General features: G+C 39.4%; 1 protein-coding gene across 2 annotated transcripts; it reads right to left on the reverse strand.

Annotated features, from left to right (window-relative positions):
* On the reverse strand, positions 1 to 27,178 carry LOC121726636 (kinesin-like protein Klp98A). Of its 2 annotated transcripts, XM_042114076.1 has the most exons (25): positions 27,055 to 27,178; positions 26,014 to 26,083; positions 25,522 to 25,632; positions 15,031 to 15,147; positions 13,082 to 13,321; positions 12,181 to 12,356; positions 11,772 to 11,893; positions 11,450 to 11,559; positions 10,976 to 11,146; positions 10,474 to 10,713; positions 8,501 to 8,862; positions 8,185 to 8,341; positions 7,702 to 7,875; positions 6,473 to 6,595; positions 6,084 to 6,203; positions 5,731 to 5,878; positions 5,176 to 5,323; positions 4,636 to 4,933; positions 4,077 to 4,307; positions 3,600 to 3,772; positions 3,192 to 3,354; positions 1,469 to 1,508; positions 1,129 to 1,295; positions 417 to 605; positions 1 to 96 (listed from the first exon to the last, which is right to left on the reverse strand). In XM_042114076.1, exons 1-25 carry the CDS (start codon positions 27,099 to 27,101, stop codon positions 61 to 63), a joined length of 3,933 nt encoding a protein of 1,310 aa, XP_041970010.1. In that variant the 5' UTR covers positions 27,102 to 27,178; the 3' UTR covers positions 1 to 60. The 2 variants fall into 2 exon arrangements, with proteins under 2 accessions (XP_041970010.1, XP_041970011.1); XM_042114077.1 differs by lacking the exon at positions 6,473 to 6,595.

The raw sequence follows: 27,178 nt of genomic DNA on the forward strand, positions 1-27,178 counted from the left end.
CGCCCGCGCCAGCCGCGCCGCCTCGCGCCCCAGCGCCGCCCGCACCACCTCCGCGCGGTATCATCCCGTGCCGCACTTGCCGCTCTCGAACACGCCCTGCACAACGCACACATTATACGCTCGATTTATGTTATAAATGACGGGTTTAGACCACTTTATATCCACGAACGACGAAGGACCAAGGGATGTCGACAATCAAAGAAATTAGAAAATATCCATCATAGCAATCTGTCTTGCAAATTACGGCTGTATTTTTACCTATTGGCTGGCTGTATTTTTACCTATTGGCTAGCTCTTTCGGTAAAACAAATGATAACAAGTATCACGCCTGCGCCGCTGAGAGCTTCAGGTCATCGTATCTCGCTGAGCCTCTCGCTTTAATGGTTCTTCCTGGGTAACTGATGTTCATGCCGTACCTTGCGGAAGAAGGGCGAGAAGGCGACGAGTGAGTCGCGTGTGAGCGGGTCGGCGTGCAGCGGGCAGCGCGCGTCGGCGGCGCACGTGCTCAGCAGCCGCACCAGGAACTGCTCCAGCTGCGGGCGGCGCGCGCGAGCCAGCGCCTCCGACGACCACAGCGCGCGACCGGGAAACGGTATCGCCGCCACCTGAGGTAAAGTGTGGTGTAGTTTCTTTCTTGTGGCATATGATAGAGCACCTCATACGAGTAGAAATATTGTAAATCTTGTGCGTCGTCTCGCGGTTTAGAACTTAGATATAAAATAAATAACCCATAACCTGTAAACTAAAGTTAACCATAAGCCAACCATGAACGCGTCTGTCGCGAACAACTTAACAAATATTAGAAGTTGTTGGCATGATCTGCCAAATGAATACGAATAAATACGACTATTGCTAAAAACAGAATGTAGTCGTAACTATAGTACAGTACTCCCAAATTAATATTGCGCATGAATGACCGTATTATAAAAGCTACAGGAATATCACGACGAACTTTGACTAATACATGTATCTTAAACGCAATGCAAAAAGAAAATGCAATATCGTCTACCGTCGCTCGGGAAATACGACCATTGACGTAAAATTTCGAAAATTTCTATGCGCATTATCACTTTGGAAGAATAAAACTTAAAATATTTCAGCTACTTTGTTTCACTAACTATACCTTACCTTGTCACCGTATATCGCACGCGCGCCGAGGTAGAGGTCTCGGAATCGGCGGTATCGGCGCAGCAGCTGCCACGCCACGCGGCCGACGCGCACGCGCACCTCGTACTCGTGGTGCGTGCGCGCGCCCGCGCCCCGCGTCACCCACCCCGGCACGCATACTACATCCGCTGTACATAAATAAATAAGAAAAAGAAACAATAAGGTAACCTTAAATATATTTATTTCACTTGGGCGGCTTACAGCTAAATTTTTTTAAACATAAATTAAGTAACAACGAAAAAATAATAATAAAAACTTATTACTGCTAAAATTAAATATTATTTGGGCTTTTATTACTTACCAAAATTGATTGGATGATAGAGACCATCGACTGGATAGTTCTGAAATAATAACATTTTATTTCGAATAATAATAATAATAGTTTATTTGCAAAAATATGGTACAAAAAGGTGGTACAGTTATAAAGTGTAGATCACATATTTTGGTCGATTTTCTCGACGTGCAAACATTAAATGAACATTAGTGTTTCATAATTATTGTAGTAAGTAAATTAAAATTATGTTTACAATTATGCTAAATCATGCTAGTGCTATATCATTTCTATAATATCGAATTTATAAATTAAGTCAAATATCTTATTAATAAACAAGTCAATTCATATAAAGTCTTAAAATTAACAATGCAAATAAGAACTCATTAATACTCAAAATACATAAAATGTCAATTAAGTCAGATTAAGTTATAATAATATTATGTCAGTCGATTCGGTCAAATTTACAAATAAGTACATAAAATAAAATTAAATCTAAGGTTAATTAGATGTCAAGAGATGGTACAATTTTTAACATAATCACAACCATTTTTCATTTTGTCTGTGTTCGAGATATTCTTTATTTGAATAAAAACATTTATCCAAAAGCCAGGAAAACAAATTACTTTTAAATTTATTATACATTGTTATACTTTTTATGTTATTTGGGAGCTTATTATATATATTTATTGACATGATAAATGCATTTCTGCGATAAATTTCTAGATTTTGCTTAGGTACCCAAATTAATGCTTGTACCTTGATCCTTGTTTCTGCATTTCTTGATTAGTTGGAAATAGATGTTGGTATTTTCTAACAAAAAGACAAATCTCAAATATATACTGGCATGGTAGGGGCAGTATTTTCAAGTCTTTAAATAAAGGTTTACAATGTTCTAAGTAGCCAGCCCCAGCTATAGACCTTATACACTTTTTTTGAACAATAAATGCCTTTGAGACATCTGATGAGTTTCCCCATAACAATAACCCATATCTTAGTATAGACGCTACATAACCATGGTATGCCATTAGAGCAGTATTAACAGAAGCTATATTCCTAATTCTTCTGAATGCGAAAATAAATCGGTTCAATTTATTACTCACATAGTCAACATGGTCTTTCCACTTCATTTCATTGTCAATTGTAAATCCTAGGAAGTTTGTTTTTGTCACGCATTTTATAGGTTCTAAATCATTTCATTATTTTTTTATTAAATTTAATAATTTTTGTCTTATGTAAATTTATTCTCAAATTATTCTTATTTAGCCAATTTATTATATTATTTAATTCAATTTTAATATCATGATTCAATTGTCCTTTTTTGCATTTAATTATTTATGTCGTGTCATCAGCGAACATAATACAGTCATGGTTTGTTGATTGAGGCATGTCCTTAATATACAATAAAAACAGGATAGGACCGAGTATTCTGCCCTGAGGAACTCCGCTGGTATTCAACTTGAATTGTGAATTATATTTTTTTACTCTGTTTTTGGATATACTAGTTATTTCTGTGCATTGTGTTCTATTTTGTAAGTAGGATTTAAACCAGTCATTAGCATTTCCTCTAATACCGTATTTATCTAATTTCTTACTTACTTACTCATATCCAAGAATACCGCTGCGGCTTCTAAACCATTGTCAATAGCCTCACCAATTAGTTTGAATGTGAGTATGAAGGAAACAGGAAGCTAAATAGTACAATATATATGTTCTAACTTTGACTTAACTACAACTAAAGTCAAAATCTTACCGATATGGTGGGCGGTATTTCTGTGACGTCATCGTCGTGCGTGTGTGCGTGCGCGGTGTCGACACGGGGCGGGCCCACGGCGCGCAGCGGGTCCGACCACGTGGGCAGCTCGTCTGCTGACGTCGACATGTTGTCCGACGCCTCCACCTCGTTCTGGTTGTTCCTGGGAGGACAAGATTTTTTTTTCTATAAGGCGCAGCGCAGACGACAGACTATCCGTGACGCACTTTTTAGTCCGTGGAAATAGAAATATGCAGTATCGCACACGTCTGCGCTGCGCGTCGTGTGCGTTACTGCATATAATTGCATAGGTTCGCGAGATTTATTTATATAAATAAATCTCGCATTTTACGGTTCACGGCGTCGTTGTGCAACCATACTAAAGATATTATAACATTTTCTGCCTACCCCAGTCGCAGCGGTTCTGCGTGTCCATTAGCAGGCGGGGGGTCGGTCTCGCTGGGCGTGAGCGACGGCGTCTCCTGTATGGGCGGCACGGCGCGCGCGCGCTCGCGCTCGAACAACGAGTACTGAAGCGCCATCTCTAGACGCACGTACTTCTTTTGAAGCTCTTGCAAGACCTGCAATATTCAAAACCTTGTTACATTGCTTTCGAAACTTCAGCCATATCTGCCACATTGCTTAAGGCTGTTTTGTACACATGCACGACGTTGTGAACTACGGAAAGGTAGCTGACAGGTCTACTGTCTGACAAAGCAACTGCAACATAACATTGCGCATTCACTTGCATCCCGTTCTATCACTATTTCACTGTTCACGGCATCGGTGTGCAAACAGCCATGGCTTTTTTTATTCCGACACTATTGCGTAGTAAATAAACAACAATGAAATACTTTAATTGCAGACCTAACAAGTAACACTGACCGCAATCTGACGATTAAGCTCCTCCTTCGAACAGTCGTTCTCCAGGCTCTGTATGACGGTAGTCTTCTGTGCGGCGATGCGGGTGCACAGCCGCTGCATTGCCCGCAGCGCCTCGGCCTCCGTGGCCGGCCGCCGCCCGCGCGCCTCCAGCCGCCGCCGGTAGCGCGCGCGCGGACGCTCCTCCGGCGACCGCTCAACTGACGACGAAGATTGGCCTTCCACCACGCGATTCTGGAATTAAAATAAGTCTATGATAAATGTTTTTGCTCCGGGTAGTTATGATATAATGTCCAGAATATAGTTAATTTTCTTTAACGAAAAATGTGGGCGTTTAGTCAAATTATGATAAATGTTGACAGTTGAAGTTGGAAAACAAATTGAAGGATTAAAAACAAGTGAGCGCTAATCTCATACATTTTTGACTTTCAATCTCTAATTTACGTTCGAAATTTATTAATGCATCTTGACTTCAGGGTTTGTTTATTTTATACGATGATGACTTCATATGCTTACATAATGTCAAAGTTATTGCATAATATACATATTCGCTATTACTAACCCTATTGTAATCCTCCGTGCTGGACAGCTCGTCGCTATCATCGGCCGGCCCCAGGCGGAAGTCAGGGGCGGGGTCGCTGGGCAGCGCCGACGCCTCCGTGGTGGAGGGCGTGGGTAGCGACGACTCGGACTGGGCCCCGCGTAGCGACGGGGCCTCGGTGGGGCCCTCGCTTGGGGCCTCGGTGGGGGCCTCCTCGGGAGAGAGCGGCTGGCGCGGGGACGACGATGCCGTGTGGAACGTGTCGGGGCTCTGCAGCTCCGAGCCCGCCAGCGGCAGCGGCTCCAGGCTCAGGCTGAGGCTGTGATCACAATATATTTTTATGTAAAAATAACAGGTTTTGTTTTAAAAATTACACTAGGCTAGATTTTTCGCCTCTAGGTCTCGCATGGATGAGTGTCATTATACAAGTTCTGCTTAATTTATCTGGCATATTGGAAAATTCACAGAAATTGACAGACATACATAACGGACCTTGAAACACGCTACGTAAGTATTATGTTTATTAGCAAGAGGGTTACAATTTAAATTACACATGTTTACCTGAGCCGCTTAGCACGGTAGTGGTCGCGCTCGTCAGCGGAGAGCGTGTCCGAGGGCGGGGGGCGGGGCGCGGGGTCGCGGCGCCGCAGCACCAGCTCCGACTTGCTGCGCTTCATGCCCTCCGACGACGGCACCTCGCTCTCGCACTCTGGAAATGTTTTAATCAATAAATATTATTATTAATGTGAAAGTGTGTGTCGCTGTTTTTGTCACCGAAAAATTTTGCCACTACACTGATCCAAGTCTCTTTGGACCCTGCGCACTCATGGTTGTCATCGAGGAAATTGATTCCTAGGCAGTTGACAGACCTATGTCATATGGTCCGCTTATGTCAGTTCAATGTTAGCTGTGATCGGTCGGATGGGTTTGACTTATCGCGACCAAATTACTTAGGTCCGCCATCTGCCTAGGAATCAACTTCTCAAATAGTACATTATGTCATTGCTAGATCAGACGGGTTGTTAGGTGATCACAATTAGACGGTAACATTGTTTGGAAACTACCTGTTCCATAAATTATTTTTTAACGTACTAATGACTACAACAATTTTAGTACCGGAGACGGCGAGCGCGCGTGCCAAGCCTCGCTGCCGCGCCGCTAGCAGCGCGAGGTCGGCGTGCAGCCGCTCCAGCTTCACGCGCCGCGCCGCTACCGCCGCCACGCGCCCCGACAGCTCGCGAGACAGCTCGTCCAGCTCGCGTTTCTGTAGACATAAACCGATAAGCTACAAATTTTTTAAATTTTTTTTTAAATAAATCCGACAACAGACCCAATTTTGCATGCCATACCCATTAAAAGCGGTGAGGTTATGTTATGACGTTAAAACTTTTTCTGTACCAGTGCACACCTCTTTTTTAAGATTCATGACACAAAACACGACTTATAGTAATTATAAAAAGTCAACTGACATGTCTCTCGACGGTCTGCGTGATGCCGTCGGCGGCGACAGGCTCGCACTGCCGCAGCAGGTGCATCAGGCACTCCGTCGACGTCTCCGACGCCGGGCTGTCCGGACTCGCCTCGAAGCTCTGTGAGACAAACCTACACTTAATACTTGTTAACAGGCAACGACTTAACAAATTTTGCATAACTTAATTGTACACAGCTGTGATAGTAAAAATCATAATTATTCTGCATGCGTTTTGAATTAACAAAAAAACTGCTGCGAAATAGCAACGCGCCAACTTAAAATGTGCGAACAAGGTATAACATTGCTTAGCAGAAACTTATATTCAGAATTAGTCGTCGCTTATTCATTAATTTCCGAGTACCCCCAAACCAATAAATAATATCAAACCTCCAAGTCGCCCCCCCTGGCGACGAGTTCGCTTATTTTTTTCTCGATAAACTCCTCCAAATCCTTCTTCTTGGCGTCAACCTGCGCTTGCAGCTCGCTTACCACAGCGTCCTCTTTCTCAATCTACGGGAAGGGGTATAGCAAAATAATAATGAATATCGACGACGAAATTATATACACGTTAAATACAATTAATCATCATTGCAAATGTCCAATGACACATAAACTAATATTAAAGTAAATTAACAATAACTTATTTGCTATAATTATAACTCAAGTAAGCCATTTTGACATTAGCAAAGCCGACTCACTGCATTAATTATTAACGCATATATAATTCCGACTTCCTCGACGAGTAAAAGGCACAGAGGACTGCATAAACGCTAGAAGGCGATGCAAGTAGGGCGATGTTACGATTATGACAAAACAAAAACTACTCATTGTTTACTTCGCGATATGTGACTTTACGACGTGGGTAGCGATTACTAGTGTTTCTCGTCTCGAACTCGATACAACATTATTTAAAATTGTAATTTAGAAAGGCAGTTAAGAAATAAAAATAGTTACAGAATAGTAAATAGTTCAATCCTGATTCCTTGGGTTAAGCATTTTGAATATTGGCATTAGTAGAGTGTAGACTATTCGTTACATTTTGATTTAAAAGTAAACAAAGGTATATTTGGTCATTTTGAAACAGCCAATTTAAATGTCACTTATTTACGAGTAATAAAATAGAAATTAATTCAAAATTAATCTCAACATATTTCCAGTTTTGCACGATGTCGAGTTATGTTCGAGAAACACTAGTAGCGCGGGCGGGTGAACGACACGATTATGACTCAGCAAGCTTTGATTACTTAATGCAACGCGAGTGTTATCAGAAAAAACAACAAAAACAATATTGATATCACTGCACTGCTACAATAGGTTATTGGAGTGACTTCAACATTTATTTATTTAGATGAGATGTATGAAAGAAACAGCAGAGTTTCAAACATATTGTGTGAGATTTATGTATCATCAGAAAATTCATAGGCAGTTGATGGACCAATTTTATTTCGTTTTATCAAGCCTAGCCGACAGATTTCGACGCTTATTTGACATAGCCCAGCCAAATAACGTTAGTCCGTCAGCTACCCGTAAATCAATTTCTATCATAGTGCATCTAGATAAGATGCATGAAAGAGATAGCTCTACTTTGCATGAGAGAGACAAGTAGCGAGTCGTACCTGTGCGGCGACGTCGGCGGCTTGGTGTTTGTGGTCTCGTGCGCGCGCGCTGAGCTCCCGCTGTCGGGACCGCAGCGCGCGGCGTCGCACCGCCCAGCCCCGCTCCAGCGCACGCCAGTCGCCCGCAAGCCGCCGGCACGCCGCGCTGTACTCCGATTCCATAGCTGCTCGCTCCTACACATAGAGTTTGTCTAAACGTCAAATAAATTATTGTTAATATCGGTACAGTGAGACTTTTTGTGAATTTCCGTTTTCCAAACGTTGTCCATCGTTGCTATAAAAAAAAAAAAAGGTTGCTGATAGCTAATAGGTTCCGCTCGTCTCTATAAATATGGCGCTCAATTAATATTTTAATCTCTTTTGAGTTTAGCCATGTATTTTCTTGATTAGCACAATATTTTAGTAATTATCTCTGGCAGCCCCTGGTCCAAATAGAATTATTTTTATATGCAAAAATGCATCCTTTAGCCGCACAGAACTCACTTCGTCCAACTGCTGCTGGGCCTGCCGCAGCTGCTCGCGCTCGGCCCGCCAACGCCGCTGCCGCTCCTCCTGCTGCGCCGCGAACTGCTGCCGCTCGCGCTCCAGCTCCGCGCGCTGCGCCGACAGACGGTCGCACCGGATCTCGCTCTCCAGGTCTCTGTATACATAAACATATTAAAGTAACAATTACCTATAAAGCTATACGACACAATATGAAGCGTGGTTTTATACACGTCTACTGAATAAAACATCTCTTTAAACAATGTGGATCTTTTTATTCCTGAGGGGAACAATGACATTACAAAGCTGTACTAACGAGAGCGTAGCGTTGAGGTTCTCAGTGGAGGCGGCGAGGTCGGTGGCGGACCAAGACAGCAGGGACAGGCGCGACAGGTTCATGGCGTGCGCACCCTCCTGCCGCAGCTTGGCGGCCTCGGCGGGGTCGTTGTAGCGGAACATGTTGGTGCGGCCCAGCAGCAGGATGCAGCCCTGGCTGAGCTTAGCGGGCCGGTCGAGCGGGACGGTGTTGAGCCAGCACTGCGCGCCGGGCGCCGGGCAGATGGTGGCCTCGCCGTCGCGCAGCGTGACGCGGCTGTGCAGCGCCAGCACGCCCGCGCCCGCTATCACGATGTCCGGCGCCGGGGACAGCTCCGCGCTGCCGATCACCGTCTCGCCCTCCTACGAATATACTTTTCCTAAGCAAACGTGACTTGATGTTGTGGTTAAGCACATTGATAAACTTTTCTTTTCTTTATAGGATACTTATATATTGGGTGCTATTTTTATTTTAAAAGATTAATTTTTTTACCTCACTTTTTTTTGGTAAAAAAAGTGGGCCCCGTGCGAGTTTCTTACGCCGGTTCTTCTCGCCGGGATAGTTCCCGAACCGGTGGTAGGCACCGTAGCTAATATTAACATTCTGAAAGCATTTTCTTAAAATCTACTCAGAAATAAAACATTTTTTATTTTTATTTAAACTATTAGCAAAGTATTGGAATATTTGTGAGCAGAAATATGTAATTGGTAAGCTAAAATTGATAGTTGGACAGCAACTTGTGTTCAGCAAATATTTATAAATCAGTCTGCAATATATATCATTCTGAACAGCAGTATTTTTTTATTGACAGCTGAGTATTTATCAAAGCTGCAATGAGTGGCCTATACTTAATTAAATTTTGGTAAGCACTCAGAGAATAAGCAAAAACTTCTGGATTTATTTTTTGTTTTGGCGGGGGGCTGCGCCCCCCGAGCCCCCCTTTTGTTTTATGACTGTGTTGTGGTCTAAGTTCTAACCTAACCTAACCTACTTTTGGACTTTCTGGATTGTGTTTGTTTTTGTTTTGGAGCCCCCCTTTCGGGGGCGCTGCACCCCCCCGTACCCCCGGTTCGGTATCCGTGGTAAGTGGGCCTTCTGTTAAGTCTTTATTAACAAACAACAAACAAACAAATATACTTTATTGCGCACAGACATATTCAGTAAAATTTACATTAACAGAAACAATAAATGAGACATGTACACAAGGGCGGCCTTATTACTTGAAAGCAATTTCTTCCAGGCAACCCTTTAACAAATTTTATGAGATGATGAATTCAGGAAAGTGGTGATGTGCAAAAGTATACATAATATATAATATAATATAATATATTCATAAAATAAAAAAATAAAATATACATACATTCGACTAATACTATAATATGCATAGTCATAATAAGTGTATATAATATATATTATAAATACTAATACATATTAAATAATAATACATACTATACTGTGTGTATTAATTAATTAATAAAATAAATAAATTAGTAATGAAATACTGAAATGTTTTCTCTGCTGACCGAATGTATAATCTTGCCGACCAAGTAATTATTCTGCCGAGTGACTGTTTATTTTGCAGATACATAACAAAACTCGCTGCCAGTTATGTGTTTAAATTGCTGATCACTGTCATGATTATTTACAGAACACGAATTGCAGCCTGATTTCAATTATTGCTAACAAAATCTTTGTATGCTGAGAAAATGATTTATTAGCTGTTATTTCTTGCAAACCAAATTTTTAAATGGCATACGCAATTAATTACTTCTCTTATATATTTATACTAAATCTCCCTTCCTATTAAAATAGTTACATAATGGATTCCAGACAAGGACAAAACCTAATAATGTAGCATCATTATAAAGTTTTGTCCTTGTCTGGAATGTGTCTGAAAAGTCAAGCTTTTTTCTTACAATCTCAGTCATTAACAAACACTGAAATCTCCATCTTCATATCGGTCTTGAACCAACCTTGAGATGATACAGCGTGACGCCGGTAGACAACAAGTTGTCGTCGATGCCGACGAGATGCGGCATGTCGGAGTCGAGCACGACGCCCAGCCCGCTCTTGCGCAGCCCCAGCGCCTTCTGCTCATGCAGGATCTGCTGCGTCTCGCGCCACTTCTCCGTCCACCGCTCCGTCAGCACCTTCTCCTGCGCCTCCTTCCGCTGCAGCGTCGCCAGCATCGCCGGCTCCATTTGCACGGGATCCTGGATATAAAGTCAGTTATATTACTCATACATGCAAACAAGGACAATATGGGCTTGTTTTGACAATAAAATATGTAAAAAAAGTCTTTTACTTTTTATATGGGAAGATTAGACGGAAAAGTTATCCGAAAAAAAAAGTCGATTCTCTCATTAACAGCAGTACATATTTACATACACACGTTGGCTTCGTCGATGTTTATCCACCACCGTTTGTTTGTTTGGGGTGCCCCTAATAAGGAGCATAATTCAATGCTGTACATACCGTATTGTGATCGATCTGCGCGCGCAGCTTGTCGATCTCCTGCCGCAGCTCGCGGATGAGCTTGACGTTAGGGTCCTCGTTGACGGTGGGCTTGTTGATGATGTTCTTGGCGCGGTTCGCGTACCGCAGCGTCGACAGCGTCTCGCCGTAGTTCACGTCCGCCGGCGAGATCTGCACACGCATAAGGTAGCTATTTAATACCCATTTGTAAGAGTTACGATGAAACGGTTATCAATTTCAATCAATCAACGTTAATCAAAGTTAATTAGTTGACAGCTCAATTTTTGTGAGACTTATATTATTACTTCGATCAAGATAGACCTTTTTACATAAACACTAAACAGTCAAGGTTTATTATATTGTTAAACATACACGCCTTGTACGCACAAATACATGCAAGCGTATACGCACAGCCGCACGCACGCACGCACTTCTAAACATTAAACAACTATTAACGTGATCTCTTCAACTCACCGCGGCAATCATGATGGTCTTGGAATTGCCACCGAGCGAGTCTTTCAGCAGCCATGTCAGCACGGAGTCACGGTACGGAATAAACACCTTCTTCGACTTTGAGTTACGACCTGGGAAAATTTTGTGTAAAGTGAGTGTGTGTGTGTATGTGTTACTGCTGCCCTAATATCAACTTCACCTAGCGGATGGTGATGATTTAACTTTGACGTTTAAATATTTAAAAACATTTAAAAATGCCGATATAGGAATTACAAACATTTTTGCAACTGTATTCTAAACCTCAGACGCCAAACTTCTAATGTCCCAAGAAGTAATTACTCACTGTCAGTGTGCGCGGCCTCGGCGAGCGCGGAGATGACGGAGCCAAGCGTAACCAGTGACTTGTTGATGTGCGCGCCCTCCACCAGCCGCTGGCCCGTCGCGCCCGTCGCGTCCGCGCGCTCGCTGCGAGAGAAAAGTAAGAGTGAGACACAAGATTCCAGATACAAATTACGATAGTTTTGTAAGTCTTTTGGAGCATTTAATTGTTGATTTCGTAAAGATACTTATAATAAAAGTTACTGTTAGATTTTATTTTTTCCTTTCCTAGTTTGGTTCCTCTCGTTGGCTAGTAGCCGAACGTCGGTAGGCATCATTGAGGACTTTGTGTTCGTTCAAAAAGAGTATTGTGTTAATCTACACAAAAAATCGGTTATTGACATAGAGGCAGTCAGTGTATGTGCAGTTTTTACCTGCCAGCGAGATCCACAAGATGGACCTTAGAGGCGGTCTCACTGGGCAGGTTGTTGTGCGGCAGGTAGGAGGCCTGCACGAAGGTGACGGTGAATATGGCGTGCGAGCGGGACGACACGTCGTTCATCTGCGTTGACGCCGTGGTGCGCTGCTGGTTGCCGCGTTGCATGCACTCCTGCACAGAAAAAATATGGTAATTTTTATACAAACTCTATGGTACTTTTAAACAAACGTTGACATTATATAGTTTCAAATTATAAACGTTTTGGAGCCAGTTTAAGATTATTACTTCTGAGTTTACGAGATGTAGCGCTTTTTGTAGATAACCTACAAAAATTTTGAGCAAAATGAATGAGCCCGATGATGCCGATGCGGAGTCGCCCAAGCCGCGGTACATTGCGGCTAGTGGACGATGTACCCGATGAGGCTGGCGCGGTGCGGAGGAGGGGCGGGGAGTGATGATAATGAAGGAGGCGTGTTCTGTCGAGGGTCAGTAATGTGGGGATAACGCGTGGTGACGCTAAAGGAAGTCTTCATTCTTCCGACCGAGCGAGGTGTTATGCTCGGTCATGCCGGAGCCCACGTGATACATTTCAGTTGTTATATATTATACCGACGCGCTCAGAAAACTTCGATAGCGCGATGCAGGAATATTAGGCGAATAGTGGGTACCGCCACACAGTAATTCGTATATTAACCTATCGCCTTTTACTACAAAATATAGCTCTCCATCTTCTATTTTACAACTTTTTTTTAAACTCCTATTGAAACGAGACAGCAATATATGTATTTTCATGCATAAGTGAAAGCGACAAGGAGAAATACGTGAATTTCGGAGTACATGTATTGCTTTGCTTCGATAATCGCTACCGGTCTATATCAACCATAGACATGTCGTACCTGTATATCATCATAGTCCGACACGAGGTGTTTGGACAGGTCCTGGACGTAAGGCCCGCGCTGCGGGTGCTCGCGGACTCGCAGGCTGTGGCCCGCGTCGGCCGCCAGCAGGTCCTTGACCCGCTCGTTGTAGATCTCGAGGTAGCTGACCTCGGTGCGGTAGGAGGCGCCGCCCTCCTTGCCCGCCGCCACGCGCGAGAACAACTGACGGCAGATGCGCGGGATCAGACCCTGCGACTCCTGGAAATGGCAGAGTTTTTTATTTTTATTTTCACTGTATTAAAGCATAAAAAGCCTTGTGTTGAATTTTCACACGGTTAACGCAATTTATTTAATTTAGTTTTCATAGGGTTAAGCCACAACACTGCGTTGCAGCGTCGCAACGAAAAAATAACCATTGCACACCAACGGACAATGGAGATTTTTACTAGGTATACGACGCCGCAACGTACTGCAAGCCAAAAGATGCTACGGGCCAAATCATATTTATTAATTATAAAAAATATATACGTGATTTGGCTCGTAGTTGTGATTCTTAGGGTTCCGTAGTCAACAAGGAACCCTTATAGTTTCGGTCTGTTCGCGGTTTTACTCAGAGACCATAGGACCTACAAAGCTGTAATTCGGCATGAATGCACATATTAATGATGCCGACAAAATGGTATATAAAATCTTAAAAAAATATTTATTTTTATGGTACCTCCCCTACACATCAAGCGAGGATGGTATTTTTTTTTCGCGTCCACCCCACCGTGTGGGGTGTCGTTGGATAGGTTTTTTAAAAAATATTATGAGTATTCCTAGATCATTTTCCGATTTAGGCATCCATTTGCAAAATATGAAGTTTCAAAGCGGAAAAAATCGTTATTCCAGTGTCCCCCCCCCTTCTACCAGCTAAACGGTTGCTTCTGGAAATGGGAAAAAATTTACGGGAGTAGAAAATATGCTCAATTTAAAAGGAAAACTATCACGGCTAAGAAGACTTCATTTTGAGTAATAGTCGATCAACTAAAAAAAAATTTCGGCGAAGTATTTAAAGGAACTTTTCGTTCAAATTCCTTTGAACGTAACTGAAATGATGTTGTTAGTAGTGTAAAACACGTTATAAATGTACATTCATTGCCCATACAAAAATTATCAAAAACTAGCGTTACAACGGAACCCTATATTGCGCGTGGCCCGACACGCACTTGACCGGTTTTTTTTTAATGCTACGAATTTTGGGTCGGGGAGTTGGGGAGTGTAAGAATGTTGCTTGTAATATCACATTGACCTACTCTCATTTATTACAACTTATTATCAATACATTCTAGATATTATATTATAGTATATTCATAAAATCATAATTAAAGTAGATTGTTATCAAATCCATATAAAAGCATCGCAAATACATTATTAGTGTCAAGTTCGCCACGCTGCTCGCTGATATAATACCATTATATTGATAATATTGATATCATTATATTGCGCTTATTATCATAAGCCCAGTGACAAATTTGACATTCTCGATGCATTATGCAATGACGAAACCATATGCCACGGTCATTGTATATTTTGGTATTCATATCTGCTAGCTTATCATGAGATATTAAATGACAGAGATATACCTAGTATAGCATCATATAGAACTTTATGTAAGTAAATAATAGAAGTAAACAGATATTTACTGGACTTTCTTCGTGCCTCAGCTAGCGGAGACCCTTATACAGGGCGTAACAAAACTAAGTGATAACTGATAATACTTTAGTGGGCGTATGTGTTTCTAACATAGAGTTCACATAATTTCTTTTTTTTACTTTTGTATGGGAAATTGCTGGGGCGCTTGCCCATACAAATTACAAAAAATTGCTCTTGCTGCGCCGCTACTTTCACAGTGAACTCTATGAAAGAGACACATACACACCCTAAAGTTGTATGACTTAGTTTAGTTACACCTCGTTTATACGTACCGGCGAGCCCATCATGGTGAATGTCTTGCCACTGCCGGTCTGGCCGTACGCGAACACGCACGCGTTGTACCCCGAGAACGCGCTCTCGATCACGTCCAGACCCAGGTCGGAGAATACCTGCAACAGACAAATAAAGAGTTAATGTTATGCATGTCGCCTAAATTAATTAGTTAAATTTTTGTTAAGGCCGGCTTAATCTTAATGATGTATGGCCTTTATAAAATAGAGATAAAAAAAAGAGTTATAAATACAGCTACAAGAAAGGAAAGCCAAAACATTCGAATAGCATTCAGTGACAACGTCAAAAGTCACAGTTGGTGCTCTCACCCGCTCTTATGACACCAGCTCCTCGCAGGCCGACAACAATCTGCAATGGGGGGGACATTGTCATGGGGCGACAGAGTCAAAACTTTGTTCTCAACATCTGTCTATAAATTTACAATTTTCAAGACGTTGTACATTTTTTAGGATTGTCTAGGATGAGACAAGTATGTTAACCAGAAATCAGCAATTATATTTTAATATTTTCTATAACGTTTTTCCTATAACCAGAGACCAGTATTACTCTATGCTATAACGTATACAATATACATTACCAACTGTTTAAACATAGAGTTTAATATAGAGCAAGCAGTTCATGAAAAAGTATTTCAGTAGGTGTGGGAATTATTTGGTTTACACTTTGAGCGAATACACCTGACCTGCGGTCGAACAGCAGCACATCTAAATTGCGATCCCAGGGTAACCGTACAATAATAGAGCACTACAGAATATCTTATTGATAACAATTTTCAAGCGGAAGCGATCTCTATCTTGTAAATAAATAATAACATAACGACAAGATAGCAACATGTAAACAGCATAGGTTATTATGAATATTTTACGAGAAACCCGTCTGAAAGTTCGGAAAAGGATATTATGTTCATAATATTAATATTATATGACATACATTTTGTGCGATATTTGATACTTATTTTGCTACTAACAAGCTTTGAAATTAGTTCAATTAAATTAATATTTTATTTTTATTTAAATTTTATTTCATAAAAACCTTAAGAGACCTTTTCTGAGTAAAATGCACTCTATATCATTATAGTCCTAAAAGTTTATGACAATAGAAAATAATGAAGATATAGCAATTAATACAACAAAGAAGGTGACAGGGGGTCACCGTGCGTCGTTGAAGTTCCAAAGTCGTTTCGCCAAAATCGGTGAGTCACCAGCCACCACAATCGATAGCGAAACACGATATTGCAAAATACGCTGCGGTATTCTAAGTTAATAGCTGCGGTTATCGCGATACGTAATGTAAAATGAGTAGGCAGATGGAGCCAGATAAAGAAGGTGGATATCTATTTAGAACCATGTAGAGTCTACACTGCATCTCTTTAGTAGTAGTGCAGTCTCTCCAGTTTTCTCCTGGATGGACTAATACAACTTTACAAGTGATTAAATACCTACATAATATTATTAATTATCATAGAGTTTTAGATAAATATCGCTCATCAATCTTCGTCAATGTTGATCGTACATAATATTATAAACATATATTCAATCATGGTGCCTGGTGGTACCTAATCATTCGTTATTGCCCGAGTCGGCGCATGAGTACCGGAAACTATTCCACCTCAATTTTTTTATGCGATCCTCTTCAAATTGCCCTCCTGATGATATAAATGCATGTTGCCAGGGCGCAACCCGGTGCCATATTGTTTAAACAAACATTGTTTAAACAATTGCAAGGAATTGTTGCACTAAATGTAGAGCAGCCATAAACCTATAAGTATACGAGTATATTAAGTCTATGAGAGCAGCATTAGATACAATTCAAAAATATTATTTCAAATGATAGTGCCCAGATTTTTCTTGATTGTCTGTCTACAAACAACACGAATAGTCGCAGTCTGTCAGATAAACATACTCCTAGCAAATATAAAATGCGATAAAAATTGCCGCATACGGTTTTCAACGTTCGCGAAAAGCGTGATTCACATAAGTTCAAGGTATCGACGTCTTATTAATACGCTGCCTCTGGTGTTCCATCATTCAGATTTATAGTACCTCTGACAGGACCTTATGCCGACGACATAAAGGCCACTGTCGGACTTATTCCAATGACGCACGGACAACCTACTCATTACAAAGACGCCTACCAAAATCATAACGACTTTAGTCCCTAAAGTCGTTAAAGTTCCGTCTAGGACAATTAAAGTCAGCTCATACATAATTTAGGCAATACGAAATACAAATGCTTACATGCATCACCTCGTCTCGTCTCGTTTCGTCGAGACTGAGAGATAAACACGAGATTGTTATGATGTTGTTGAAGTACATTTAAAGTTTTGACGCTTTCTTGCTCTTTTCACGGTTATTAACTCTCAAGCATCACAGCAGTTTATGGTAGGCCTGCCAATTGCCATAGACATGTTAATCTATGAGTGCTGGCTGCTGCTATGGTCTACATGCCCGGGGCCCGATTCTCAATAGTTGAATGTCGATTCGATCAGAGCAATGAGTTTCTAAAATACTAGAGTAGCAATGTCTTACAAAAGATTCTCAGAAATGAGTAAACACTTTTTTGTTCAAAAGACAATGTCAAGTCATATATTCGTTATGTCATTAGGTATGTGAGATATGCCTGCAGGCATCTTCGAAGTGGCAACGCGTTGCTACCGTAAACTTCCAATCTAGTTACGTTAGTAACATAGAATATCATTGGATCAGAGGCTATCTCACCCCGTAGCAACCAGTCTCACACGCGTTCAAAAGAATGTCATTCTTATTCAAATTCGAGAGTTTAAAATCCCGACCCAGGGCGTTGAAAGAATTCCAAGGGTAAGACTAACACTTAAGAGTTCGCTTGTCTTCTATTTTTAGTGCCATATATTATGTTTGAGACTTCCGTTGTGCTATTTAGCGGAACCATCAATACTTGTTCAAATGTGACCTACATTATAGTTTATGCGTTTTAAGATGATATGGGTGACACTTCTCATATTCCTTGCTACGGGTTTTTTTACAAGAAAACAAAAAAAATCAAAATGTAATAAATTATATTCCATCTACAAAAACAAATGCTTCCTACAATTGTAAATGAATAAAAATGAAAAGTTGATAAATACTAACTTATTAATATAAAATTATAAATTTTCAACTGTGAAAATTATTGTTACGAAAATATTTGAAAAATGTCAGATGCATGAAATGGAACTTGTGCCAATAGAGATTGACACTGTTGAATCGAAATCAAATCGATAAAAAGGGCGGCCATTTTAAATCGCCGGCGCCACTCTGAAACGTCAGTACGAAATCGATAATTTCGATTGCAATTCCTTTACGAAGCGATTCGATATTTTTAAATTATCGATTAATTTTCTTAGGTAACTTCCCTACTATTGTCAATTATAATGTGTCATCCATATCATCTTAAAACGCACAAACTATAATGAGAGGTAGAGTGACAACGACAAACTCCGTTCTTAAAATAAATGCGCCAACTACAGTAAGTAGCCTATTTAACTGTTGCAAAAGTAAACATCACAACAAAACAACAATTTCCGCCCTAGCACAAAATCGCAAATTTTATTTCGCGAATCTCAAGCTTAAGCAGCTGAACCGATTGAGATGTAATTTGGTAGATGGTGATAATGATACTTCGAGATATGGGAAAGGAAGTTTGTTGTTGCGGAAAATTCAGGCGATTCGGGAGCAACTGCGTTGAGTTGCGACTTGCGGGTGTGAGGTGTCATCTCGTATTTTATATTTTCCGTAGTCTATGATGGATTGAGCTACATAAAACCACGAGTTAACGCGAATGCCTAGGCACATTAAAACATAGACACTACCCATGCACACTAGACCGGATGCGAGGCCTACAGCCATCGCGCATCGGTAACAATAGCACGACCTTGCTACTTGCTACGTATCTACTGATATCAACATGATGGAGTAAATTTTAAGAATAGATCGTTTTGTAACTATTCAAATAACAATACGAGTAATAAGCTATTTGACCGAGCTTTACTAGGTATTCGATAAAACACGAATAAAATGACATTTTCTAAAAATGATTCCTAGCTAGATCGATTTATCGCCCCCGAAACCCCCTACATACTAAATTTCATGAAAATCGTTGGAGCCGATTCCGAGATTCCAATTATAAACAGGGTGTAACAAAAACAAGTGATAATACTTTAGGGTGTGTACGTGTTCCTTGTAGAGAGTTCACTGTGAAAATAGCAGCGCTGAAAGACCATGGGGAAACTCGTGACGCTCGGGCCCTTGCCCATACAAAAGTGAAAGATTTTTTCGTCTTTCAGAGCTGCTACTTTCACAGTAAACTCTCTACATGGAACACGTACACACCCTAAAATATTATCACTTATTTTTGGTACATTTGGTATATATACAAGAATTGCTCGTTTAAAGATATAACATAAACCAGATCTCGTCCGGAAGCCCCGGGAGTCTCATGGTACCGAGTTGAAATGGTAGAGACGTCTTTTCGGGACACTTTTCAGTTTCCGCCATGAATAGATTCTATAGACTCCTCTAGAATCTTCTCAAATACTTCCAGAAGAGTCCTACTACAGAGTTTGCCATTTTTCATTTCCCATAGCAAGACCCTAGTTTCGATGTAGCACTTTTAGCTTGTATGTTTTAATTAAGATTACCCCATTAGCTAAACCACGGAACCGTCTCGTTATAAACAGAAGTATAATGGTTTTGTTAACAAGGTTTTGTCACGCGCTGTCACCTTTTCCTTTAGCTTTTGGGTTTAACAAAAACGTTTAACCACCTGCTAATACTTACTCCTATTAATTGAACCAAAATCTAAACCGCTAGCTTTACAGTTAGATCTACCGTCTACATTTAGATGTTTAAATTAGATGTTACAGAAATAAATTAAAAGTTATTTAAATGTTATTAAGTTTTGAACTTTACCTTACAGAGCCCAAAATAACACATTCAAATACCAAATTTAATAAAAATTAGGCCAAGTACTTTTTTACTAAATGTTCCGTACCATTGAATAGGCAACAATGGCGACTTTTGTATGGGTTTGAAATAACTTTATAGCTAATATAAGTTAACAGCAATAGTAGACAGTATAAGCTCTATATTTAGAACTGAGACATCTTTAAGCACTAAGCACTTATCAAGTTATCATAATTCATAGCGCTTTTAGTTCTAGCAGATAGCAGTAGCTGGCGCCGACAGAGGTGACATGTGGTGATATTGATTGAGCTGGTTTTTCCGGTTGCGAGTGAGAATGCATATTGTAAAATAATATTTTCCACTATAAGTAATAACACAGATTTATAATTAGGTAGCAATGTAGAGGGTCTGTCTGTAACATTGCCTGGAATGCCTTGTCGAGATATCAAAACTTACGAACAAAAATATTTTCATTTACGATCACTCAAAAAGATGACTTTTCCCCTAAATTCCTTATGAATAGAGGAGAAGGAAAACCTCGTTAGAGAATTTGCGTAACCTGTGGAAACGAGAATTAGCTTTGCAAGTGAAAAAGACAAGCAGTGACAGGTCTATGGACAAAACCCTACGTGTTGGATGACCGGGCACTTAATACTGATATAGAGTAAGAGCTAGAGAAGACTAGCGACACCCAGACTTTCGTCATTTTATAAAGATATTAGACTTTGAGGAGGTCTGGCAGTGGGAGACGAGATGTCTACAGTTATTCCGACGAAAATAAGATAAAAATAATTGAACTTTATAGTTTATCGAAGGTAAAGCAGGCGTTTAGAACTGGATACCTCCTAAGCCTAAGTTAAACGCTACCAAAACTGTATAGTTGCCGGCCGGTCTTACTTCTATGGGGGTCATCTATACATATTCTAAAACAAAGTCGTTTTTGTTCCCTTTAATCTTTAAAAGTACGCAACGAATTTTGATGTTTCTTCTGTGTTAGATACCCCATTTATCGAGGAAGGCTATAGGCTATATTTTATCACGCTAAGACTAATAGGAGAATGTGGAAAAAACGGGGGAAATTATTTGAAAGGGCTTGTCTCGCGAACTACTGGAGCAATTTTTATGTTAATTGGCTCAGATAAGAAGTAGACCACGTGAAGGATTATATTGTGTATCAGTGGGTATATATTTTATACCCGTGCGACGGCGGGGCGGGTCGATGAAAACTTTCAGCTGTTATAAAATGACGAACGTCTGACTGTCGCTAGTTAGTGGGCGAATAGGTGATGTTGATTTGATGTGGACCACCGTCCACCACTGAAGTTGAGTCACACCTAATCTTTTAATTGTCGCCGTATCACGATTGACGGGTATATCGTAATGTTGTGCTGATAAGTCTAAATACATGTCATTTAAAATGCCTCCGAATCAGAAGCGATTGAGAGAACTAGATAAAATTAATTAAGCTTTGCCCAATTGTCAAACAAGGAGCTATGCTCTTCTAGATTTTAGGAGTTTTAAAATTAGGTAACTTATTATGCAGTATCTTGCTAGGCTCAATGACAAGTAGATAGATGTCCCAAATCCCAATAATCACGAAAATATAAAAGATTAAGACCATCAATGTACTTATTAATTATCAGCCTATCGCAAGTTCGAAGAATGTTTTGCATAACATTGATATGCCGGTCGCGACGTCGAGACTTGCTTCATTTCCGTCAGCGGAGCCCAATGGGCATTGTCCAAAAAAAATCACATGTACTTTTTATATTTTTTTTCGTTAAAATAGGGTATTTTAAGAATATAAATTAAATAATTTTGAAATTCATTGGCTAGTTTTTTCTCAATAAATTTTTAAAGTTTCGCTCTGACGTCATCATCGGCCGCCAATTGACCTCTGCATATGTTTTAAATTTCCTTTCAATCTTATTTATAATGGCTGTTTCGTCAAATGCAAGTTCTCATTATGTGAAAGCTGATACGAGAAGCTTACCAAAAGTTCGAAACGTAATGTTGCTCGAATTTATTGCTAATTTAACGCCATTGAAGGTCAAACAAAGATTAAACGTATTTGTTCAAAAATATAAGTAACTAATGGGTATTTTTTTCGTTTATATACAGAAAAACGATCACTGACCTTATTCCTCGAAATGTTTTTGTAATGAGCAAAATTAAAAAAAAATGGACAATCCCCATTCTCATTTGTGTCGAATCTCGAATCGATTCTAAAGCTGACTGAAATTAGCTCACTGTATCCTGAAAAAGGGATGTGTAAGAATTGGTCTCCGGAAGTCAGAATTCAGAAGCCCACATTAAACTGATAAGACGAAGAACAGGAAACGATTCCATATTTCCACGACTGTCAATACTGTAAACCGAAGTAACAGCAATAACCAAGCACTAAATATTATTTTTTTACCCTCAAGGATACCCGAAGGATATTAGCTAAAACAACTTCTACAATGAAATAGAAAATCTAGTAACGTAACCAGCAACCTTAACGAGTAGCAGCAGGTCGAGTAGCAGCAAGGTCAAGAACATACGAAGGCAGAGTCTAAGGACAAGGACACGCCAAAATTAACAAAGAACATTCAGCTCAAATGTTTGCATTTCATGGGAAAAATGTTTGAGACTGGATTAAATCATCATCATGTTTTTGCTATATTATTATTTATTATACTATCACTTTACAACTTATCTATCTGCATCAATATACAGGTTATTTATTGGTTTGGTATAGATTCTAGAAATCTATTAAATCGGTTTTGACGAAACGTAGTGCAATAATTTAAATTACAGATTAGGCCAAAATATCCCTTTTGGCCCAGTCCAGATACCGTTATTGTTATTTGTTAAGAGGATACACCAGGGGCGAGAGAAATTGAAAATAGGTATTTGAAAATGTATTGCTGTCTCACCAATCTCAAGTCTCCCACCGCAGAGCGCGATAAAGACAAAACGACAAAAGTTCTAATAAAAGAACAGGAAATCTTCGTTTCGTTGTCCGCTGATTCCTTCTCCAAAACGTAACCGATTTAAGTAATTTTTTCATTAAGAATTAAAGCAAGGCTTGAGCTGTGTTCCTATGTTTTATTTTTTTTGTATATTCTAGCCAGTTTTGTTTTCTGGGTGTTTGAACACAGAGGAAAATCTGGCCATTTTTTTGGGTTTTTTAATAATTAAATTATGAAAAAAAAGAAAACATAGGGACATGCTAATAGTGGCCATAGATATTCAGAAAAAAAATCATAACTCTACCGGCATTATCCAGGGAGGAAACAGGGGACAGCGTTTGTATGGAAAAACGGCGGTATGGAATCCTCTTAAGGCGAGGATAAACCCCAATTTGTTATTCCGTGACTCCCGGTTTACCTAGTTCCAATATAATAACGAAGTGTTAAAAATGTGAGATATAAAGCACAATATTCAAAATACCTTAAACCATAAACATTTTAATAAAACGTAATACTTTGGCTGTAATTAATTTACAAACTTACCTCCGAAAAAACTCTATTTCATCGAAATATAAGTATTAACTAGGATAATTGTACATTTTATTTGAATAAATTGTTAGTAAATCTATATTAAAAATTCTTTAACCGAACAATTTTGTTCCTTAATATTTATTTCCAAAGATATTTAAAAAAAACATGAAAAATAGAGAAGATCCGCCCGAGAACCTATAGTTTTATGCTAAGCTAAAATGAATCTTATTGTGATGCGTATACGCTTGGTCTTTGGTTGTGTGCAAGGTTATCGTTTTTGTTTGAGATTAATCCCCGCCTTAAGCGTCGCGAAAAACCTTTGGTTGCATAAATAATTTTGCAACTGGTTCTAAATATTATGTATCTATGACCACTGACGTGTAAATTACATAATTTGTGTCTGCGGAATCGGAACAATAAAATTATGGGAAAGGTTTGCACGGCGGTCGGCCTTGACTTTTGTTGAATAAAGCTGGTTACACACGACGCACCTAATCTAACAAGCATAAATTAAAAAGTTTTGGCAAGGTCATTATATGTTTTTTCTAAAAATTATATATTCAGTATATTATATTTTGTAAATAATAGTAAATTCACGTCTCCTTAACTTTTGACTACACTGTTGACCATTTTGCTCCAATATTAGGCGGTAAACTGCCGTGAACAACGAAATAATTTAAGGCTCAGCGTGCGTGACAGACCATTGTTTGTTATTATAGCTATTACATAAAATAATTACCTGCAATTACCTATATATTGCGAGTGTCTTTTGTAGTTAGTAGTTAGACACTCCATAAAGTGACTTTACAATTAGTGAGGTATACTTTGTACGTGTCGGGTACTAACGGGTACAAAAATCAATGCGTTTCTAAAACATAAAGGTCAGAAAGTAAAGGTTTTTAACCCCTTAATCGGCGTCAAATCAAACAAGAATACAACTTTTATCACGCACGTAGAGTTGACGCATAGAACTTAATTGACTGATTAATTGCATCAAATAGGCTCCGAAAATAATTGGCTGATTTTGATTGAATTGGCTAAGATATCTCGTCCTGAAATGACTTCATTCAACAATTCTTTGACAAAGAGCTAAGAAGCTTTATGCGATAGCGGAAACCCGATCTATGTCTAGGCTCGATCCTACCGACTTGTCTTGTCTAGTCGTCACGGTGATTAGCCATAATTCGATGAAACAAGATACCGGCCAACGATCAGTTAATCGCTGATTAAATGCACGACATCGTACGATTTGCGATGCAATAAACGTAGTTTAACGATGTCGCAGTCGTGCAGTCGTGCTGTTTGTGACTGGATTAATACTGCTCATCCAATTCTAAACGTAAACAGAAGCAATGCTAATATGCTATAATATAAATGCTATAGTCCGGTCGCAGGAGGGATATTCGTCCATTGATCTAATGCTACACGTCTCTTTTATTCGCATTCGAAAATATAACATCACGTTTTTGCGCAACGTAATGGGAGCCTCTCTATTCTCATTTATTTAACACAATAAGTTGGTTGATTTTTACCTAAAGGTTTTTAGACTTTGATGTATTCACAGCTTAGCAGTATCCGTTGAAAATAATTAAATCATTTGAGCCATGGTCGTAGGTGTAATACGCCTAATTAACATTGGTCATACTTTTCATGTGTTCCCATGCATGCAACTGCAGGTAATGACAGAGATAAAGGAGGGCCATAATTTTGGCAGACTTTAAATGTACAACAGCAATGCTCCAGCACAAATAGTCCAGACTCCAGCTTGACCAGATCAATATCATGATCTTACAGAAAATTTACGTGAAATAATGCTCATATTTTATTTTGCCTAGTCACTGAGGTTACTGAAAGCTACTAAAATAAGGGAACAAACGAGCAAATCGGTAACTTGATGGAAAGCAACTACCATCGCCCATGGACATTCAACATCAGAAGAGCTGCAGGTGTGTAATTGCCGGCCTTTTGAGAGGGAATACACTCTCTTCTTGACGATTTGCAGGTCTTGATTCATTCTTTTTGTAGTAAATAGTAAATTAACATAGTAATTACGTAAAGAAGAACTCACCTGCTCCTGTGAGGCATAGTGCGGGTCGTTGTGGTCGTAAGACCAGTAAGAGTAGTCAAAAGTGAAGTCCTTGTACTTCTCCCGAGTCCCATCATTTTGTTCTTTGCTATTCTGTTAAATAATAGAGGTTTTAAAGTATTTACTATGCTATTTCACTTAATATTGTAGGAAAATCAAATATATAGTTTAGCATAGTTTACTTAGACACTTCTAATAAGAATTAAAATAATTCCTAGAACGGTAAATGTCTTTATCAGAAGCATAGTATGCGTTGGTGGGGCCTCATATAAAAAAAAGGGGCCCTAAGGTATGGTTGCCTTTTTTAACTTTAAGAAATGGTGAGTTATAATAATTTTGCTCATGTTGGAGACCCCCCGCCCCCCCTGTGGCCCGGGGGCCTCGTATAATTGATACCGCATATACGGCGGTAGCTACTCTACTGGTGTTTAATTATATTGTTCCCTCATAACAATATTGAAGTATTTAACTTACTTTTACAGTGAGAAGTCTGGTTTTCTTCCCGTCCATCTGCACTATAAGCTTTGCATTCATGTCCTTTTCTCTGAAATAAATTTAAAATGTCAGAAATAGTCTTTTTACACCTATGAACAGTATCAAACTAATTCCTATATTGCGAGGACATTCTTTAGATATGGTTTTAGCAAAAAAACTTGTATTATGAAAAAGAAGAAGAACCAATAGTGACCTCTACATAGAACTTCTACCTGAGTACTTTATGAGTGTGATTGTTTACTGCAAACTATTTTAAAAGACAACATAATATTTTTATTATTTCTAAAAAGTCTTATGAGTCTAGAAGTAGTAAGGAGAAATATTATTTTGCATTAATCCTTCGATCGTGGATTCTTGGTAATCTATTGTTATTTTATTGTGTCTCGCTCACCGGTGAGCTTATGGGGCATGTTGGGTTAAGGTAAGTATTTCATTTACAAACATCAATTAATGTAAACAATGGAAATTTGGGTGCCATCTATAAGTGTGAAATTGTTCTCCAGTTCCACCCGTTATACTGAATATAATAATAATATAGAAATAATTATACTGGATATAAAGTATTAAACTTGCAGTACACATAGGTTCCTTATGTTTTTGGTAAGCGATACATTTAGTTCAAAAACATTAAGATTCGAAAATGATTGAGAGAATTTCATACAACAATAAAGTATTCGTAAGAACTGTAAGTGGGTCGAAAAGTTTAGTTTTTTGGGAGACTTTCATTTTAATGAAATGATGGAGTACGGTTCATGCACTAAATACAATCCAACCGTGAAAGTCATTACCACTCTTCGTGACATCATGCTTTTTTTGTACTTTCAAAAAAGTAGTTACGCATTTCGATTATTGAATTTGATCAATGTAGAGAATGTTCGAAACATATTAAACTAAGTATTTAGGTGGATTTTTGAGTATTATTTACTACGAGATCCTTATTCATTTAAAATTAACACATCTGTTATCACGTCCAAAATTGGTCGATGGGTAAATTCTATTCAGCAGTTACAAATGTTTTACCTTTGATTGAACGGGCGAACCCTCACAGCTACTTTTACTGAGGCCATTGTAACACATTATATTGTAAAATAAAGCTTTATTTTATATTTAAACTACATTTAGGAACCGAACAACACAAAGCAAA

Source organism: Aricia agestis, chromosome 4 (assembly GCF_905147365.1).
Source record: "Aricia agestis chromosome 4, ilAriAges1.1, whole genome shotgun sequence".
NCBI classification, from domain to species: domain Eukaryota; kingdom Metazoa; phylum Arthropoda; class Insecta; order Lepidoptera; family Lycaenidae; genus Aricia; species Aricia agestis.